The sequence below is a fragment of the Centroberyx gerrardi genome, chromosome 24 (assembly GCF_048128805.1).
Source record: "Centroberyx gerrardi isolate f3 chromosome 24, fCenGer3.hap1.cur.20231027, whole genome shotgun sequence".
NCBI lineage: Eukaryota > Metazoa > Chordata > Actinopteri > Beryciformes > Berycidae > Centroberyx > Centroberyx gerrardi.
Window position 1 is genome coordinate 8,636,107 of NC_136020.1, and position 20,642 is coordinate 8,656,748.

General features: G+C 42.7%; 3 protein-coding genes across 3 annotated transcripts in view; all 3 read left to right on the forward strand.

Moving 5' to 3' along the window:
- Nucleotides 1-445: 445 nt before the first annotated feature.
- spic (Spi-C transcription factor (Spi-1/PU.1 related)) lies at nt 446-2,347 on the forward strand. The gene is made up of 5 exons (XM_071905712.2): nt 446-504; nt 655-742; nt 964-1,082; nt 1,252-1,354; nt 1,457-2,347. Exons 1-5 carry the CDS (start codon nt 466-468, stop codon nt 1,939-1,941), a joined length of 834 nt encoding a protein of 277 aa, XP_071761813.1. The 5' UTR covers nt 446-465; the 3' UTR covers nt 1,942-2,347.
- Nucleotides 2,348-3,892: 1,545 nt separating this feature from the next.
- spi2 (Spi-2 proto-oncogene) lies at nt 3,893-5,128 on the forward strand (the record flags this gene model as incomplete). Its single annotated transcript, XM_078282238.1, has 3 exons — nt 3,893-4,000; nt 4,159-4,306; nt 4,759-5,128. Coding segments are annotated over 3 exons (564 nt in total), but the record flags the coding sequence as incomplete, so codon positions are not given.
- A 2,635-nt stretch (nt 5,129-7,763) lies between these two features.
- mybpc1 (myosin binding protein C1) overlaps nt 7,764-20,642 on the forward strand; it is a 28,944-nt gene continuing 16,065 nt past the window's right edge. Inside the window, exons 1-11 of the mRNA XM_071905757.2 lie at nt 7,764-7,878; nt 12,299-12,325; nt 13,564-13,635; nt 16,056-16,103; nt 17,091-17,132; nt 17,758-17,799; nt 18,733-18,843; nt 19,220-19,368; nt 19,465-19,582; nt 19,708-19,759; nt 20,491-20,547. Coding sequence (XP_071761858.1) covers nt 7,857-7,878; nt 12,299-12,325; nt 13,564-13,635; nt 16,056-16,103; nt 17,091-17,132; nt 17,758-17,799; nt 18,733-18,843; nt 19,220-19,368; nt 19,465-19,582; nt 19,708-19,759; nt 20,491-20,547 — 740 coding nt within the window. The 5' untranslated portion in view covers nt 7,764-7,856. The remainder of the gene's footprint in view (nt 7,879-12,298; nt 12,326-13,563; nt 13,636-16,055; nt 16,104-17,090; nt 17,133-17,757; nt 17,800-18,732; nt 18,844-19,219; nt 19,369-19,464; nt 19,583-19,707; nt 19,760-20,490; nt 20,548-20,642) is intronic.

Genomic DNA, 20,642 nt, shown 5'->3' on the forward strand with positions numbered 1-20,642 from the left:
TTATATCACAAGAACTATCCATGCAAATGTTCCACACACTGAAAACAAAAGACCAAAGAAGAAAATTTCCCCCAAATCTATAGGCTCAGGTTTCAATTTATTGCAAACTGTGTTAATAAACCCCACCAATTACAGATGTGTATGTTAGATAAATATCTCCCCACCTATGCAAATCTTCAGGGCACTTAATGATATGCCTAGGTTGAGTGGGCAATAAAAGAGGTTTTTGTTCATAGATTGCTATCTCCACAATGTGTCATGGTCAGATGTCTATCTGATCTGTTCTTCCAAAAAAAGAGAAGTATACGGCTACATTGTGACGTTAACACATTTAAATCGACCAGCCTCTTTACCTATTCATCTGGCCAAGCGGTGAACAGGTATTGGATGTCTCCAACATATATATACCTGTCCAAATACTGTACACCTGCACTGGTGTAGCGGCATTCACCCACTAAGACAGCAATGGCCTCAGCTGAGGGCAACACTCAAGCATACAAGATGGTGAGTCATGAAGATGCAACTTTTTAGTCTCATATTATTTTTATACGTTAAAAGGAAAATGTAATCTGTAAGCTGCATTGTGTTATAGTTTTTTATGGAAGAAAACAGGGTTTCTTTTATTGTATCTTTTACTGTATCTACCAATCCTAGAGTTCCATGGACAACGACATCAACCAGCACTTCCAGGATGCAATTGATGTGATTCAACAGCATTCAAACAATTTATATAATGACCCAGGTACGTCTCAAACACCGTACTCAGATAATCAGCGTAATTTATTTCCATCCTTTTTCACCTCACCATGAGAAATTACATTTAATTGCATCACTTTAGTGAAATTTTAGTTTTCACTTTAGTGATTTTTTTGTTAATTTTATTCAGATAACAAGGCCTTTGATGTGTGTGTTAATGTTTGAATTCACCGCCTTTTATTTATGTTTTTCATTTTTTGTATTCAGAGTATACGTACTATGAGACTCTGGGTCCCCAGCAGCCCTCTCTGTGTCAGATCTCCTGCTGCCTTGTTACACACCCTTCTGATGTACCAGGTCCCATATATGACTGGAATGACACGGCTGTAAGTGGCACACAGACAGAAAACCCCTGCGTGTGTGTGTGTGTGTGCATGTGTGTGTGTGTGTGAGAGAGAGAGAGAGAAAGAGAAAAAGAGAGAGAGAGAGAGAGAGAGAGAGACCGGTGGAGAGATATGTGGCTTCCCTGACTTATAAATGTCTCTCTCTCAGCAGCAGTCCTGGCCTCCGGTTATACCCGATGTCTCCTTGGGTCACTCTATGATGGCGGAGTCTCCTCAGTTCTACTCCATCTTACCTCCACAGAGGAATAGCAAAGGTAATCAGGTTTAGGCCATGAACATACACACTGTACATGCAAAAACAGAAGTTCTGAGTTTTTTCTATCAATACTAAAACAAGAACAAATGAATCTGCCCAGGTCGCAAGAAGCTCCGACTGTATGAATACCTGTATGAAGCTCTGAACGACCCCAACATGGGCGACTCCATCCAGTGGACGGACAGCAGCAGCGGCACCTTCCACTTCATCTCCAAGAACAAGGAGAAGCTGGCCGAGTGCTGGGGCCAACGCAAGGGCAACCGCAAGACCATGACCTACCAGAAGATGGCCCGGGCCCTGCGCAACTACAGCCGCACCGGCGAGATCATCAAGGTGCGCCGCAAGCTCACCTACCAGTTCAACCCGGTGATCCTCCAGAGGCTCGGCGCCACCCCGGTCCCCATGCACCTGCCCTGCCACCCGGCGCAGGACGAGACCCGCGCCCAGCAGCAGAACCCGGCCGAACAGAGCTACTGCGGCTCTGTGGCGCCGGACTGGCACAGCTGGTACGGACATCATTACCCTCCGCAGGAAGACTACGACCTGGCCACCAGCTTCACCTCACACAGCTGCACCAAGGTGTGAGCCAGGGTTAAGGACACTCATGAATTCAATTGAAAATGTATGGTAAATTCCAATTCCAATTCCAGGAATTGGAATTGGAATGTCACCCAGCTCTAAGGAAACAGAATTGGAAGTGAATTGGAATGACAGGAAACAGAATTGAATTCCATTAAATTCCACTTCTAAGAGAGATTGAATTGACTTAGGCTACTAAACATTATAAACCCAACATTATGAATCAAATAAAAGACAGTTAAACAAATGAAACACATTCAATCATAATGTATTATGATGATATGTCATCAAATCAAATCAAATGCCACCTGAAAGGTTCCTTTAACATTTTATGATATTCAGTGTTGATAATATATAACACTACATGTAATCTCAGATATGTGCTAAGAAAAAAACAAACAAAAAAAACAAACCCCACATAGAATTTAATTGAATTAAATTCAATCCAATTATGTTTCCTGTAGGTTTTTTCAAATTCCAATTCCAATTCCTCAGTTGAATTGGATTTGATGAGTTCATAATTGACTCCAACCCTGGTGTGAGCTTAAGGACAGTTTTGTCACTGAGGGGAGAAAACCCTGAGAACTCTGAAAATCTGCAAATGTTTTCAAACACTTGAAAATGTCTTCTGCCAAACCTTCCTGGCCCACATTCAGTCTCTGCATGTATATAATAATAACAATAATAATACATTTTATTTGTATAGCGCTTTTCAAAGATACTCAAAGACACTTTACATGAAATAGTATGAGCATTAATGTTCTAATGGGACTTGATCAATGTCACAACCTGTAACACTTAAGCTGATTTATACACATCCTGTCTTGGATCCATGAGGCAGTGTGGCTCATGGTGGGGTTATAATGTTTAGTTTTTATAATATTTTTTTTATATAATAGGTTCTTTTGAAGATGTAAGTATTCAGTGTACACAAAGTTTTGTATTGCTCAAGCAACCAGTGATAAGCATTCTGTGTAATTACATGTAAGTATTGTTAATGATATCCTGAAGGGACAAATATAACTTACTAAGTATTAATATAGAAATACTATTTGTGTACTTTACTTGCTGTATATCAATAAATGTTCTTTTTTCATAATCTGTTGGAGTGTTGAGTATCCCTGCATGAGCAATAAATCTATCTATCTATCTATCTATCTATCTATCTATCTATCTATCTATCTATCTATCTATCTAGTCTCATCCTGATTCTCCTTTTGGTTTGTCAAAAAACAAAAGGAAACACTGGCATTATCATACGCTGAACAAGAACATAAAGAGACTGTGTTGGAAACAAAGTTTTGGCACAAATATCACAACAAAACAAAATATGAAATTAAGACATATCCCGTTATTAGAGTGAAAAAATATGGCAGCAAGTGTGTTTTTCCTGAAAAGAGAGCGTTGTGTGCCGCAGCCTCCAGGCCCAGTCTTATCTTGTTCAGTGGGGAGGATGTGGTCAGCGCTGGGAGGCTTTGTTGATGAGTTGACTGGTGGTGGTGGTGGGTTTTGTGTTTTGTGGGATGGTGGTCATTGTTCCTGTGAGTCCCGGGTAGAAAACGTCTGGTGTCAAGACTCATGGGGGGGTATAATAAGAGTCTGGGTGTCTCCCAGTCTCACTGCATTCTGTCTCAGACGCAGTTTTGTGAAATACTTCTCGTCTGGATTATATTACATTAGAATCAACACCAGCAGTGATGGTAAAGAGGAGACTTAGCACAAGGATGACATACTGGTTTGATCAGAAAAATGTAGAATGATCTCATTCAATGTTGTTTCCACTCAGTGATGAGTTCTCTATCTTTATCAGAATTCTTTCCAGGAAAACCAAACCGATTTGGAGGTGATCTTGGACTTCCTAGAGGAGTACTACAGACAAAACACTGGAGGGGAAGCTAGGGGGAAAGGTTAGTAAAGTAAAGTAAATTATGATACAATTACATCCTGTTAAATCTGAATATTACCACCTTTTTTTGCTTTTCAAGCAGATGAAGTGTACTGGACAAGAAGTGTGCCTGCAGATGAAACATCTTGTGAGCAGCGCTGGACCTGCTATGTGCCACCTGTGAGTATCATAATGCTGTTTTCAGTCCTCTATTCCATTTGAGACGTTTTTGTGCTGTGTGTAGAAAAGTATGTGTGTAAGCTTGCTGGTACAGGCTATTCAATATTTGGCAATCTGGTATTCTACTGTTAATAATTTTCCTCCATCATCTCATTAAGGGCATCAAACCTGTCCCTCAACCAGTACTGACACATGATGCCACACCAACACTCAGCCAAAACACAGCCACATTGTCTGGGCATGGGTCACTGCCAAACTTACCAGCAAGGCAAACATCCAAACGCCATGCCACAGCGGCGGGGAGTGGTGAGTTCTCCTTTTTTCGGTCACTAGATACTGTTATTGGTCCTGCTGCTAGCCTGGGGGGAACACTACCATGAGAGCAAATAAGAGACCTTCCCTTTACCGTAAAAGACAATGGAGCTGTGCATGACTTAGCTCAATAGCTGATTTTACATATCTATCAGATAACCGCAGTGTTTACAGCTCTATCCTCTGCACTGCGTGGCCATCACAGAAGAGATTTTTCTGGGAATCGTTTGAGGAAATGATTAAGTCTTTCTCTTTCCATAGCCACTTACTGTTAGAGTTGTGCCACAGCTGCCTCTGATATTCCTGACCATACTCAACCGCTTCAGCTAGATCCTCTTTCACATCCCTCACCTGAATCTGCAGTGACAGCCGCTGTTAAAAGTATCATCATGAAACCACTAACAGAAACACAACCACTTGTTCTTGCTCTTTGCCCTACATTGCAGGTAGAAAGGTGCGGCTGTTTCACTTTCTGTTTGAGGTGTTGCAGGACCCAGGCATGGCCCACTGTGTGTCCTGGGTCCCAGCAGCCACTGGGGTTTTCCGCTTTTCCTCCAGGAACAAGGACCAGGTAGCAGCGCTGTGGGGGCAGAGGAAAGGCAACAAGAGGCCAATGACCTACCAGAAAATGTCCCGGGCCCTCAGGAACTACGCCCGGTCCGGAGAGATTTTCAAAGTCAAGAAGAAGCTCACCTACCAGTTCAGCCGAGACACGCTGACGTCGCTGCAGAAGTGTCATCAAGGACATTTGTGATGTAAACCAGATTTTGTGTAGCTCATACTTTCTCGCGTGACACAATGAGCTGTAGGTGTTAAGTAGGCCTAAATGCTACACTATTTTTTATGCATGGACAAAAAAAACAGCATTCTTGTCAGTGAGTAGCTTATACTGCTTATGACTCATTTTGTGGTGTAAATAATAAAGAAAATATTTTACAAAGCAGCTTAAAGTCCTGTCATTACAGTTGATGAATTTAGTTTGGACTATTAATGGTTCATCAGACTCGAGTCTGAGTCTGTTTTGTCACTTCATGTCAAGTGATGTCAAGGTTTTATCTTTTTGTTGAATGAGTTGACACTAGTTGTAGCCTACTTAATATTTAACCTAACTCTAAGTCCCTGAAAATGCTTGTGTGTGAGGCGGGTGTGTAACAGTCTAGCCTTTATTCAGGGAAAAGGTAAGAAATAAAGGTGTAACAGGTGAAAAAGTAACTGAGGATAAAGCTTACTGTTGTGCAGCTACCTGGTGATGACGAGGAGAAACTTAAATGCCCTCTTTACAGATTTATTTAGTTAAAATGTAATCAATAGGTTTGGTTTTGGGAAGCAGTCATGTTGTCATTTGAAGTGCTTTTTGATGTGCTTTCCTGCCCTGTTTCAAAAGGGGAAAGGAAGCCATCGGAGAATTTCTGCTGTCACATGATCCACTGCAAAAACTCCATCTTCCCCTCAGGCAAAAGAATTACGCAGCTGCCTAATGTGCCTCTTGACCTGTTGATAAGTGTGCGTGTGGGTGTGTGCAGGCATGTGTGTGTGTTCCTCATTTTGTGCAAGACAGTAATAGTTTCTGATAGCCCTTTGGAACCAGAAGGTGTCAGTGTCGTCCGTCTCAGCGCCCCCAGTGTCTCTCTCCTGTCTGGTGTGACCTCACGGCTAAATCGCCTCTGTGCTATGAACTCTCGCCCGGCCCAGGCAATTCCAAATGGTTTTGTGTGCTCTTTGTAGCAGACCCACATGATACTTCCCTAAGCCTAGCATTTACTGCTGGAGCCCACTCTGAGTTATAAATGGGCCAACTGAGCTATGGGTGTCTGTTACCAAGAAAGGCCACATACTTCAAACTGAATTATGAAAACAGTCACCTAAGTCGAGAGCATGTTCTTAATTAAAGGCTTCCACATCATATGAAGACAATGTGCGTATAGGTCAATCACAGTGACTCAATTCAAAGGTTTCTGCACCTATTCTGCTATGATTGTGGATGGCAAAGGTCTTTTTCTGGCAGAAGGGTATAGCCTGCATTCTTGTACACATACAGCATCCACGGCTCTTGTGACCCACAAATAGAGCTGTGCCTTGCCCTGGCTGTATTGTTGGGTTGGCACATGTTTTTAAGTCCACTCCCATGTTGAGATCATGGTTACGATATTGTGAGTTTCCCTGCAGACGGTTTGGACTGTGCATGCTCAGAAGCCTTAATGTGTAGGTTAAAAAAGCACTGGGCTGGTTGCTGCTTATAAATCCAACAGCTTTAAGCCTTGTTGACCGACCTTATCAGAGACCACGACTGATTTATCGCTCGTGCTTGACATGCTAAAAAGGTTAATTAGGACCAAAGCAGCCACATCAATGATATAATTCTCTATCAAGCTTTCCATGTCAGATAAGTCAAATGTCAAGGTTTATGACAACTTTCTAAGTATAGGTATACATCCATTGCCCAGGCATCTCCCCAGTATTTGCTGGCCAGGCTGGAAAGCCTACTGTTCTCAGACAGCATTCCCCCTGGATTAAACTGATATCTGACATTTGGCATTAAGTCAATGCTTGTCATCTCAAACTTTTTTTTATAATAAACCCATAAACTCTCTGAATATGTTGTATATCATGTGAGAATATAACTGGATCTTCAGAGACTCTTACATCAGCCTTACAGACTCACAGCCATTACGACCCTCTCCCTTTTATGTCCCACTTCCTGATTTGCCAAACTGATTAGTCTCCTCCCACCTCACCTAATTTTGTAGTGCATAGTGAAGGCTATTCTACCCTGATGCCCCACTGACGCCCTTACCTCAATACTGAGGGGCAGATCTTCAACACATGATGACAAATCTTGTCTAAGACAAAAAAAATCTAGTCTAGACAAAGTAATACAGCCACATTGATTTTGGCATGCTATGTAATTTGATTTCTTGGGATCTGCAAAATGTATCATATTTAAATATGAAGTGTTGGCCCAATAAAGAAACTAATACAGATCTGAGTCTAATAAGTAAACTACACCTACTGCATATTTCCCAACTTTAGCAAATAGAAAGAATTAATTTGACTCCAAACTTTAGCAAGCACACCCTTCTGTGTGGAAGTGCCAGCACAGCATGGGAGCCTGAACCTCATGTTTCCTTGCTAATGCTTCCCACCCAGCACCATATTAGCACCCTATGAGAGGAAGCTCACCCAAAAAGCCAGCGGGACAATGATGCTAGGTGTAGGACAGAGCTGCACGGACCACTACAGAGAGGAGGGGCATGCCACCTCGCTATATAAGGCCTGAAAGCCTGTCCCTCCTGGATCTGTCACTGTTCCTCCTCTCCTCCCCCACTGAGATTTCCATACTGTATCACTGTGCCCTCCTCATCTCCCATCACTCTGGTCTGAGGGTCCTAGAGGTTTTTTTCTGCTAGTGTCCCATCTCCATCTCTCTCCCTCCTGGACTGAGGGCTCCCACGCCTTACCTGGCCTCCCATACAGTCACACTGCTCTGAAGCTACCTACCTGCACCTTTTGATTCCTTGACGCTTTTCTTGGGACCCGGCTCAAGATGCCAGAGCCCACAAAGAAAGGTAGGAGCACCAGTGTTGTCCTCACTGAGGATGGGACTAGCATGCTGCCTCTAGCAATACCATCACAGCATGTAACAGTCACAGTGTAAGCCAAAGTAAAGCTTTTACAGAATTGATAAGGGACCCAAAGGAAACTTGTTGTGCTTGAAGAATGCTGCACAGCATGTTTTAGATAATTTGATGGCAAATGATGCTGAAGTTTAATAAACAGGAATAGGAATTTTCTTTTCTTTTCTATGAATGGCTCACTGCATTGTAATATTGTAATATTTACAAATACTGCACTGTGTTTTCATTTGGCTGTTTGTTTTTGATTGATGAGATTGAGGAGAGCAGAGTCAGTTGTTACATGTTCAAGGGAGCTCTTTCACAATATAATAAGTCAGCCAGCTTGTTCATAGGAATTCTGAAAGTGACTTTGACAATGGTTTTGTATTACTGATGCATGCATGTTTCTACCATGCTGAGGGCAAGAGAAGATTTGAGGTTTATGAACAGATACTATTGTTGCCGCGGCTGGCATGCTGGATTCTTCTGGATGAGCCCACTGGAGAAAGACATGATGATGAAGCGCACTGGAGGAATGTTGATGAGCGCTGCTGCTTGGTGCCGGGCTGAGCTGGACACAAGCAAAGACCCCTGAAGGATGATGCAATTTGGATGAACTGTGCAAGGGTCGTGCCTTATGAGGATGAATAATACAGCATGTCCCGGTTGGGGTGTCTTCCTGGCGACTGATGGAAGTCTAGCAAGAATGGCCAGTTTGTTATTTTGGCAGCTGGAGCCAAACGGGACCCCTCAGACCCACCCCCCATAATTCAAGTCCATATTCAACCACACACAGTATCTAAACCCATCCCCTGCCCCGCCCTCACTTTGGATCTTTTCTCCTCAATGTAACGTCAGTCATCTGTAGCATCATGTCCATCAACATTCCCTTTTAATCCGCTCTTGTCTGTCATTACGATATGGTATTACACCCCCCCCCCCCCCCCCCCCCTCCATTAGTTCAGCTCTTTGGGGGCTTGCTGAAGACCCAGACATGCCCATGTAGAGGAAATGGAACATTTTGTTCGGCACTTGGACACCTTCCTGATGGGAGCCGATACAAGATTTTTAATAAACCCTTTATCCTCCAGTGGACCATTGATCTGTCTGTAGCAATTCCTCACCCATCAGGCATGGCATGCACATACACACTAACACACACTCCTCCCTCTGAACACAGCATTGAGCTTGATTATCTGGGTGGACTCTTCCCTGCCTCCGGACAAGGGGGATTACATGATGGAATGGGAGGGATTTCCAAGATTGCTTTCATGGAAGTTATTTTGATGGCATTAATAAATTCAGGGAGATGACAAGCAGTTCTATCTACCTTTGGCAGCTTCAAACGGCCAACTGCAAGCTCTAAAACCCCAGCCATTCCTCACTGTTCAGATTTTAGTCCAGTCTATTGTTGGGCTGTACTGCTGTGCTATTAGCGGCCAATAAAGTGTATTGTCTTGATGTCAACCAGGAGTTTGTGATAGCCAGAGGAAGCTTAGGCACTGAGGTGATGTGAGTTCAGTACCAAAGGGGTTTTGTACAGCTCAACCTCTATCATTAAACACCTTCGTAGATGGTTTTTATTAGTATAGTGCAGATGCCCCCACAGAGTGTTCATCCACTGTCATAAACATCCATGATCCCCCTCGGAGACAAAGCTGTGGGTAAAGGGAGGCAGCAGATTCCAGTCTGCTACAAACACCATCCATAAATAGCTGCCTGTGTCCAGAAGAGCAGATAAATGAGCGTAGAAAAGTATTGTTCTTTAAATGAGTCTGAACAGCTGAAGAGGAGGTGGCCCTTGTTGTTTTAGACACCCTTTAAAAAGTCAGACGAGAGATGACGGACTGGCTGAGTCGCCCATGGATCTCTTGGGACTGGGATTCTTGTCCCTGGAATAGTTCAGAATGAGCACACTTTTAATCCCTATCCCTTGTTCCCCCATCTCTCTCCAACCCCAACCCTCCGTCAGCCCCCCACTCCCCCTATCCCCACCCCCTTGTGCCACACACCAAAACAGACATCTCTCTTCCACTGTCCGTCCTGGATGAAGCACTCAAAGGTCAACCACCTAGCCAACAAACCTCTGACCCCGGGCCCAGAAGCCTTCCAGTACCGTCGGCCGCTCCCCGCTGCGGCTGCCCTCACTCAAAGTCTTGGGTTTCAGTTGTAGAGAAGCCCATGTCCTCAACTCACAATATTTACTATCACTGAGTTCCATCACTCTCCCCGGGCCCTGTCTTCGGACACTGTCGCTGTGTGTTACAGAATAACACCCCATAAATCAATCCATGAGTAAGCAGCAGGGGGGAAGCCTGTCGACGGCTAATTGTCACCCAACTGCAGCACCCTTCTACATCCAGCCACCTTCAGTCTCTTATCAGTTCCTTGTTAAGGCCTTTGCCTAACCAGAGTTCTTAGAAACAAGGGGTTGTCAGTGACCTGCTCAAAGACTTTCTTCAGTGCACTGCTGATGCAATGCCATAGTCAAGTAAAGAATCACAGCAAGGGCAAGCACAGAATCATTCATGTAGGCTCATCTTTATTAAAGCAATAGAGGTCTATATTAGGAGAATGAAGCTGCCGGCAGTTTGGCTCATGCTGGAGCCTGTATGAGCCCTTCTGTCTACACGCCAGCAGGGGCAACAGCTGAAAATACCTGCAACCCAGTCAGCTGCACTGGGAGCCCTCGGAGGTAAAACAATACCTTTCTCCACACTCATTATCTCTATGGTGATGAGACAGAGAGAGAGAGTGAGTCTCATTCTCGGGTGCGTGATGTGACCCTCCAGGATTGTGGCACAGTGGCCAACAACACGTTGTTTTGCAGTGAGGTGTGAGTATGTCTAATTTTGACAAGGAATGTCCAGAGGGAATCATTACAAAGTGGAAGGATATCAGAAGTTGAGCAGCTATAGGAGAGAATGGAGTTGGGGTGCAGGCTATTATAAATGGTGCACAGTCAATGGACATACATGGAGTTAGGGTTGCAGTATTCATAGACTGGCTACAAAGAGCTGGAGGTGAGGGACTCTCTATGGAAGGGAGAAAGGATTGCATTTCCCTAAAGGCAAAGATGCAAAAAGAAGAGCCTCAAGTCTCGGGCCACGGAACTTTGGAGACTTTTGGAAGGGTAATGTCCATCATTCCTCAGGGGCATTAGCAAAGACTCATCGCGGCTGGCGCAGGGCACACTGGCATCCCGGAAGAATTCACAGACTGCCGCGAAGGTGTTCGTCACGGTGTGGAGTGTGGAGCCTGACAGACTGGAACATGTGAGGGCCACAGAGCTGTCCAGTGTCGTCACCCCCAAATACATCCCACTAATCCCTCTACCCACCTCTTTCTTTCCAATCCCTTTCTTCTCCCACATGCTAACCCCCAAGTAAATGATTGACTGCAGCATTGCCATTGGATGATGGTCTGCTTCATGCTGTTGTCCATCAAATGGGACGACTCAACCTGAGCCAGAGATACAGAGACATGATATGCTACTTTTTGGGGGTTTTGAGCTCTAATCACTTAAGAGACCCAAACTTATTGCTTGACATTTATTTCAATGCGTGAAAGTAAATCTTGTAAGTTTGATCACCAGGGCCAAAATAAAGATGCTTTTGTTTATCATGTAGTCTTTATACCATTGTTTTCCTCTCCCCATGTCTTTGTTCATGTTTTCTGTATTCTGTTTCGCTGGCATAATCTATTATCAATGTGCTTGAGCCTTGCAACTTGGCGAATGTGACGACTGAGAACCTGTTTATCTTCTGGGCTTAATAAGAAAGTACTGATGTATATCAGAATTTAAGACAGTGAAAGAGAAGACTGCTCCAGATGTTGCACAATTGAGGGCATTGCTTGTCTGATGCCCCCATGAGAACTAAACAGTCTCCCATGGCACTGTGCTCCACTAACCCAGTAACAACCACCAAGGTTAATTTGTTAACCCTGTCATTGCATGCCAAAGGCTGTATGGATGCTTTGATCTGCTGAGGCCCAGCATTAAGTCCTGTTATAGGTTTAGATAGTATCCAACTATGTTTCTGCTGCTACCCCCCACCATTGGTTTCATCAGTCTAGGCAATGCAGGGTTCAAACAAATGGTGTGTCTTAGGTGCCTCCATCATAATCAGTTAAGACTGCATGGTGTCTAAACATGAGGAGCCAGTCGTCCGACACAAAGATGATATGGCTCAATGATGAATGAATATCAATAGAATAAGTCAATGTGCACAAACAAAAACAAATTTGGGTGATTATGCTGATTGCATCAGCATAATCAGACTGGTTGTTTTGAGAGACAGACTGGTTGTTTTGATCTAAGAGTTCTAGATGTCCAATTTAACATTGATTTCTTTTATTTTTCTTTCTCTAGATGAGACGCCAAACGGCCAGCCAGAAGGTGAGTGGACAGTGATGGACATCTAATCTTCCTCATAGTCTACGAGGCTATGGTTGCACACTGTATGCACAAGAATAGACATACTATCCTCAATATTTGATGATATCCAGTGGTGAGTTATACTGGACTGGGTAGTCGCAATAATGAAGGAAGGGCACATGAATGGGAAACCAAGTCATGCACTTTGGGAAAAGGATACCTCTGCCAAGGCGGAATCATGGAACACCAACCATTCTTTGCATTTAGGTATATAGGCACATGGGAGTACTGAGGCTGTATACACATGTAATATGACCATCACAGCCCTGAACTTGGCGTGAATGTGCAAACACAGCCGCATAAGAGTGTAAATGTGGAGCCAATAGTCGGCAGCAGCGATGTGCTGCTGTGGTTCAGAGTGGTTCACTCTGATGACCAAGCGGTCAGCATCTCTGGCATTCTGCTGGCCGGCCAGCTGATCCCTGTCTGTTGATTCAGCTGACACTCCTGCCCTCCCATGTGACCAAGGTGCCGGCATGCAATTGGCTGTCTGCCGACGCCAGGGTTTGACCTTGGAGTGGCAGCATCTTGGGGCTCCAGCACGGTCAGGGGGAGAGTTCAGCCTTTTCAGGTCCATCTAAAAATGTCCCTGGGAAGCCTTCGGATGATTTGCTGTATGAAGACCTAATATTTCCTCAAAAGTGCAGTGAAAATATTGTGCACTCAGGATTAATCATGGTGTTACCAGTCCTACAACAGTAGCGTAGAATAATGATACTGGCAGATGATCTACAGCGTCATTAGATATGGTAGTTAATTAACAACACATGGATGAATTAGGAGTAAATCGTGGTCCCATTTTAACCCAGTGTGTTTATTAATGCATTTCTTAATATGTTTATTAATGTACATTTCAACTATGAACCTAAATTACATTTGCAAAAACCCCCACTTTTTGCATATTAACAGCACATCTTCTCATTGTTTGAGTAGGAAAATAGGCCTACATTCCTGTGTCTCTCTGTGTTTTATTGACTGTGAGAATGGTCTGGAGAAAGATGCCATACTGGGATAAAGTGTGTATGCCTGCATATAGGCAGGTGGGTGGGTGTGGGTGTCTGTGTGAGTATGGATTTGTGTGTATTTGTGTGTGCAGGTGCGAGTGTATGTGTTTGTATGTGAGAAGCATTGCAGATGCTGAAGCTTTGTGCTATAAAAAGCAGCTGTTCCATCCACTACTATATTTGTCACATGCTCAGAAAGTGTTGCCCCAGACAGTAATGGTGCCCCGCCCCTACCTGAGATTTCCCTGGAGGTTTCTCCACCCCCAGGTGGGTAACCCTGCCCTAACTAACCCCTCCCCCCTTTCCACATCTCCCCCTTCCCTCTTCCCCAGATTGTTCTTTTGCACATCACTCTCACATCACGTGTTTGTTTTGTGTGTGCCATCACTGTTCTTGACTTAATTTACTCTGAGAGGCCTGCAACTGCACTTTCCTTGTGTAGGTATGATTGCTCAACACACAGCAGATTCACACAAAAGTTAATTAGGTTAGCCACAAGTAAGCCACCCCACTGACTGTGCACATGCCCACACGCCCGCACTGCTCTGCCCTAAATGCATGTGTGCACTTGTCTTGTTGCTTGGTGCTGTCACTAACTCAGGCTGTGGCTTTCTTCCTATTTGTGTGACTGTATGACGTACTGAGTCATCACACAGGAGGTACAGTGGGATTGGGGAAGTTGGGTTTTACTGACTTTGGGCAAAGACCCGCTGTCTAAATTTCGAATGGTACATGTAGTCATGTCATCTCATATAAATGTAGTTGGTAAAACCCTGCCTCCATGATCTCCCTACAGTATAGATATGCTTTGACCAGATAGGTCTTCCATTGAGTACCAGATCACCAGAAACCATTAGAATACCACTAAGCCTTATTAACTGATTATATTTCATGGTCTTTGGATAACTTTTTTTAAATTAAGCATCCCTTATTTTCACTTATTGGGCCTATCTACCTGGTCATTAGCTATTTATACTCACCTCATATGAGCAAGCAATGTCTTGCAAGGCTGCCAGTGTTTGTGCTCGAGGCTTGCTGCTCTAGCCTGGCGCTATGTCTGCTGTACAGAGGCGGTAGCAGAGGGGAAAGAGCCAATAGAGACTGATGAGAAGAAACCAGAGCCCACAGAGCCTGAGCCGTTACAGGCTGTGGTGGCTAAGGAGCCAAGCCCCATAGAGAATGGCTGTAACCAACCACAGCCTGGTGGGGTTGGGGAGAAAGAGCAAGCGGACTCTGGGAACTCTACTATAAAGGAAGAGGGCCCTTGCTCTCCCCCACCGGCCGGTAAGTACTCCTCAAACAATCAGTCTCCAGTCTCTTACAGTCATAGTGCATGTTTCACACCTCAGGGAAAGAGCTCTTCCACTCAAATGCTACTGAAACAAGCCATGAAAATACAACTAGTCAAGCATTTAACATAGCCCAGCAGCATGGCAAAACTGCCTTTTTTTTATTTTTTATCTTACATCAGATATAAGTGACACCCTCAGTAATGGAAAGGTCCCAGTCTTTTTGAATCAGGATTCCTTTTGGAAGGAAGCTGCTCAATAGACTACCTTAGCTGCTAAGACCAAATGCTATGGACTTCATTCACTCTCACTGATTGGAGCCATGCATTGATTTATCCTTTGCTTTTCACAGTGTTCTCTTCCAACAGGGCTTTTATAGCATGCGCACTGCATACTTCAAATAAATAATAACAAAAATGATACTTGTAATTATACGGTAAGTTTTCTGCAAGGACACATTACAATATTTCCAGTTACCTGTTGTTGTGTGAGTTTTAATATGTGTAAAGAAATTGATAAAAGACTGAAATGGCAAACTGAAGGTGATGCACAGTTTGTGTGAAAGGTGAGTCAGCACCCTCATCTCCTCTGTAGACTTTATTCTGTTATGCAGTAACAATACAAGCTAGCTTGTAAACAGACACATACACACACACACACACACACACACACACACACACTAGCACATGCACTATAATATACAAACAGTATTGACATATGGCCATCTGATGATGTGGATGCAAGATTACTTTTCTTTAACAGTTTTCACACATCAATTTTGTTTACTTGGTATCCATAATATAAGTTTGTTGAATTGAGTTGAAATGAATTGATTGTGCTCTCTCTGGGTAAACAGTAGCTTACATAATTGTCTGGAAGCAGAGAGCAGATAATGCTCAGGTGAAAACCTTTTTGAAGTTTCACAGGGTTTAGAGCTTTCCTTGGCTCGGTCACATGCATTTATTGTGAAAATGTTTCGCAGCTGCTGCTTGACGGCTGATTTTTCTTATGGTACACCTCCTCTCACAAGTGTGTGTGAGAGTGTGTGTATGTGTGGTGCTGGAGAGCTTGTGCTTTTACGGCAGCTTGAGAAGCTTGCGCCGCTGAGCTCAAAGCCTTGATCTTACACATAAGTGTGATCTCACACCATTTCATCTCTTAGACATAGTTAGGATCTCATAGGGCAATAAGCCAGTCATGTGAACTGTTGGCTGAGAGTTTAGTCTCATTCATGTCAAAGAGCTGCATGTCATGTTCCATTCAAAGTCTTGTCTTGTCTCGCATGTCTGATCTTATGGCCTTGTTGGCCTGCCAGTCTTGTGTCTTGTTGGCCTGCCAGTGATGGACTTGGAGCTTTTTGATAGGTGGGTCTATTTGTCAATGACACCTTTATTGCAGATGATGATGATGCTGCAGCCCGTAGCCCATCCCCAACACCCCCACCAGGTTGGTACCCATAACAACCCATCCCTTACTACTTCCTTATTATTTCCTCTTCACCGCTTCCCACCTCGTGAGGACGGTTGCCATGGCGCATTCACTTTAAATCAGGCTCACATCTGCTCCCAGCACCCCTGAAGTGCTTTGGAATTTGGGGAAGAACGAAGACATAACGTACTCTAAAGTTGCATCACATAGTATTTTTTTTTCTAACAGTAAGGCGTAGGCAGAGAAGTACTCTCTAATTTGTAACAACTCAAATGGATGATAATTTACGCTACAGAATGTTTCAGTCAAATCTGAAAATATTGTGATGTATGTCTGTGCGCTGACATACATGCAGTAAATGTGTGATTTCTCTGTGCAAAATGACAGAAATGCCACAGCATAATTCCTACAAGCACATTAACCTTTATCTCAAGTAAAGGTATGGATGTGACAATTACATCTCACATGCATACATTATATGCGCAAGATAAATACATGGATGTTCATCATGTATATGCATATATTATGTATATATGGAAATTTTATACATGCATTTGTAATACTTTATTACTTGTAATATCTTTTTAGACCATATTAAAAGGGAATACCCCTGAATTTTAGCTTTTAAATATGTTATTTCTGTGACCCAGGACAGTTTGGTATGTATTAGTGAACACTCAAACATTGAATGATTCTCCAAAGCCAGAATCCCATTCATTGTCTATGAAGCAGCTCCGTGCTTCACATCAGAATGAAATTGTTCATGTTGACAAATACATATCGAACTGTCCTCGGCCAAGAGAATAACATAGAATTGAGTGGTATTCCCCTTTAAAGTCAATATGCTATACGCTTTTCTCTTTTGTTAAATTATCTTGTTTTTATTTTCATTTCACTTTCTGCGATTTATCTCAGAGCTTGTCTCTCCAGCCAGTTGCAATATTCTTCAAACTATCTAAAATAGTTATCCTCATTAATATCAATGATACTGTGCTTTTTTCACAGAGGATGCCAATTCACTCAAGAAACTCTCTATTGAGCTGCCTAGTAAGATCTCTTTGTTAATTTTACCACCGTTTCAGTACCTCTGACCAAACTGGTAGCCTTCTCTAAATCAGAATGTCCCACTGTCTGGATGTAGGAAACATGTTGGACACATGTTTATTTCTAGATGCTTTGGTGTGTTTGGAAGTTCGTTTTACAACAGAAGAAAGTGAAGATGTTCAAAATCTCCTTGCTAACAGATTAACATACCCATTAACGCAGTGATTAAAAAGGAGACTTTGAGGGTGTTATGTGGTCATGTTTTTTGTATTCCATACACATAAATCTATATTTATGTGAATACATTTGGAATTCTGATCATAATGCAACCATGTCTAAACTTAGGATTGCTAATTGCATTTGCACATTCAAGCAGCAATCAATATTCATAGGTGGATTTACAAATGTATATAGTTGGAAATCGAATAATGGAGCATAAATGTATATATCAGTGTAAAACCGAGAGACAGAACCAGGCCTTTGATTCAGAATTCCTCGGGCAATGCTTGCTATTAGACAAGTCTTTAACTGCTTGCTGGTCCTAATTTTTTTGTGTGTGCTTGCTTCAGTGGACTTTACAGTACTATTTCTTATAATATGCTGTAAATTTCTCTCTGTCTTTGTTCAGATGATAGCGTCCCTGTGCCAGCCATGGGGAGAAAAGACTCAGGTAATAACATTTGACAATGATAGTCAAAAGAAAGTGGAATCTCGTCTCGTTTTTCATATACTGTACAAGGAATTTCGAGCCAAAGCCAATTTTCAAGTCAAATCAGAACGTCGCTCCACCAGCTTCCTTTTTCCCCGCATAGCTGGTCAAATAGAACAGGTTAATTTTGCCAGAGACTATGTTGTGCTATATGAAAAATATTGGTTTCCCGAAACGTCATAGTGCACTGCTTGCAGGATGCTATGCAGCTTTTGGAAATTCTCATCTTTTTCATTTGCCATGGGAAAATGGATAAGAAAAAATTATAGTTTCACATTTTACAGTGGGCAGCATCTAGCATTTCAAGTTCAGCCCGAGAAATATTTTATACAAATTTGCATAAAACGTCGAGAGGTTACGTGTAAAGGACCAACGTAGGTCCAGAGTTCCTTTAGAACATTTACTAGATCTGGAGTATAACAGCTATATGGCAAAAGTGTGATTCATCAAACCCAGACCGCTGGGATCAGAAAGAAGACTGGAGCATGGAAAGAAAATGAAGAATTCACAAACCCAACCATTTTTCCCCTCCTATATGTTTTTGCTGAAAATGATGTTCCCTTGTTGCTTCTTGTGGAAATGAGATGTTGTATGTCTTGTGTTCCATATTGTCTGTTCCATGCTTTCCATGTTGCAAAGAGCTTAAATTCTGCCGGTTGAATGAGATGTGATGCTTGAGAAGTGGGAAAATGTGTGAAATTGTGTGTTCCTTGGTCTTTCTGTCTGCCTATGTCTCTCTCCTCCGGTAAGATTAATACTAATAAAAAGTGAAAGGTGGGTATTTGAATTCCTGAACTGTATTGCTTTATTATTCTTGTGCGATGACAATGGAGGGCTCTGTGTCACGGTGTGTGTGTGTGTGTGTGTGTGTGTGTGTCTCTCTTAACTGATCAGTGTGGTCTCTGGGAGAGGGCCAGGCCCCAGAGGACCTGGATAAGCCCATTGACACCCCGCCTCTGTCCACCCTGCTGATAGAGAAACCACAAAGCGGCTCCGTCGGTGTGGGTGAGTGACGGCGCCACAAAGAAGAGTTGGGTAGACAGTACAAGAGATAGATGTTGTTTGCAGTAGATGTTGATAATATTTGTGTGGGGGTGGGGGCAGGTACAAAGTGCCTGCTGCAGTCATTCTCTTTCTGATAAACCCAAATTTAAGCCCATTCATTGTTAAAAAATCTGTGATGGTATTATTGGTTTTCCACAAAGGAAAAGTAATGTAGTTGGTGTATATTATGACATGGAAAATTAGCTAACCAGGTGAAAAACTATTTTTTCCTTTCATTGTGACTATATGGCTTATAGATAGATGTGACGTGGCAGCAGAATGCACTGCTGGTCGTCAATCTGACTATTGGTCATACTGTATTTTCTGTCGGTCCAAGGTGCGGACATCAGCTTTATTGCCAAGGTGGAGGCCAAAGATCTTCTACGCAAACCCACTATTAAGTGGTTTAAAGGAAAATGGATGGATCTGGCCAGCAAGACAGGGAAGCACTTACAGCTGAAAGAGACCTTTGACCGATTCACCAAGGTACACCTCCTCTAATCCAGCAGTCTATCTTACATTTGCATCCTCTTACATGCCAATGGTGCTGTTTTATTAATTCCCATGTACCACTCCCGGCAGGTTCACACATTTGAGATGCACATCATCAAGGCCAAAGACAACTATGCTGGAAATTACAGGTGTGAGGTCACCTACAAGGACAAGTTTGACAGCTGTTCCTTTGATTTGGAAATTAAAGGTTTGTCAGTTATAAGCATTACATAGTGCTATGTATTCATCTTAATACATTGCAAAAGACAAGAACAGCACAAAGCGTAGGTGAGTATAAAACATATACTGTGTTTTGCTGTTTCTGTCTTACAGAAGCTGAACAGGGCTCACAGAATATTGATATTCGATCAGCTTTCAAAAGAAGGTAATGAAAGGAGCGCAACACAACTACAACACATTGATATTGTGATGGAGTCAACTACAAGTCAGCTACAGTATTCATCAGTATTACTTTTTTAGTAAATTGAACATCACACAAAAATATATTAAACTCTGGCCTATGTGTCAAAGGTGCAATATAAGTTTATTGGATTCATGTGATTCAGGATAGTATTCCTGACAATTTGTTAAGACTAATCCTGAAGAAAACAACAAGGACCATCATATTCCATGAGGAAAACAATGAAATGTTTCACCGTCAAATAATATTACTGTATGACATATCTGTGTGAAACGATGGTTGTGCAAATGTCATTAACCTTTTTCAAAGGTAATTACAAATCAACCAGCCAACTGAATGTGTTTTATCTGACCAAAGGCCAACACTTGCATTTTAAATCTCCCTCCCAACAATGTGTCTGAAAAGCAACGCAAAGCATCCCGGTCCATTATCACAAAGTTGCTGCTCAGTAATGTTGCTTCAACATTGCAGAAACATTGTGGCAATATTGTCTGAGAAGGGTCTTGATGCTTCTTACACAAACCAAAGAAGCGAAGGGTTTTGTGTAAGCTCCAATCGTGAGTTAGCTCGGAGCTAACGCACCGATTGAACTCAGAGCCTCTGCTTTGTGTTGTTCTTTCAGCATTGTTTCTCTAGTGCCTGTAACTGTTTCTTTTCTGAATAAATCTTTATTAATCTCTTCTTGTTAACAACAGCAGTGAAGGACAAGACGATGCAGGGGAGCTTGACTTTAGTGGTCTCCTTAAACATAGGTGAGAATCACCCCTAAGTGGACGGTTTCTTTTCGTTTTCATTACTTTTTAAGCCCTTACAGTATCTAGATGTGTTTCTTTCTTCTTTCTTTTTT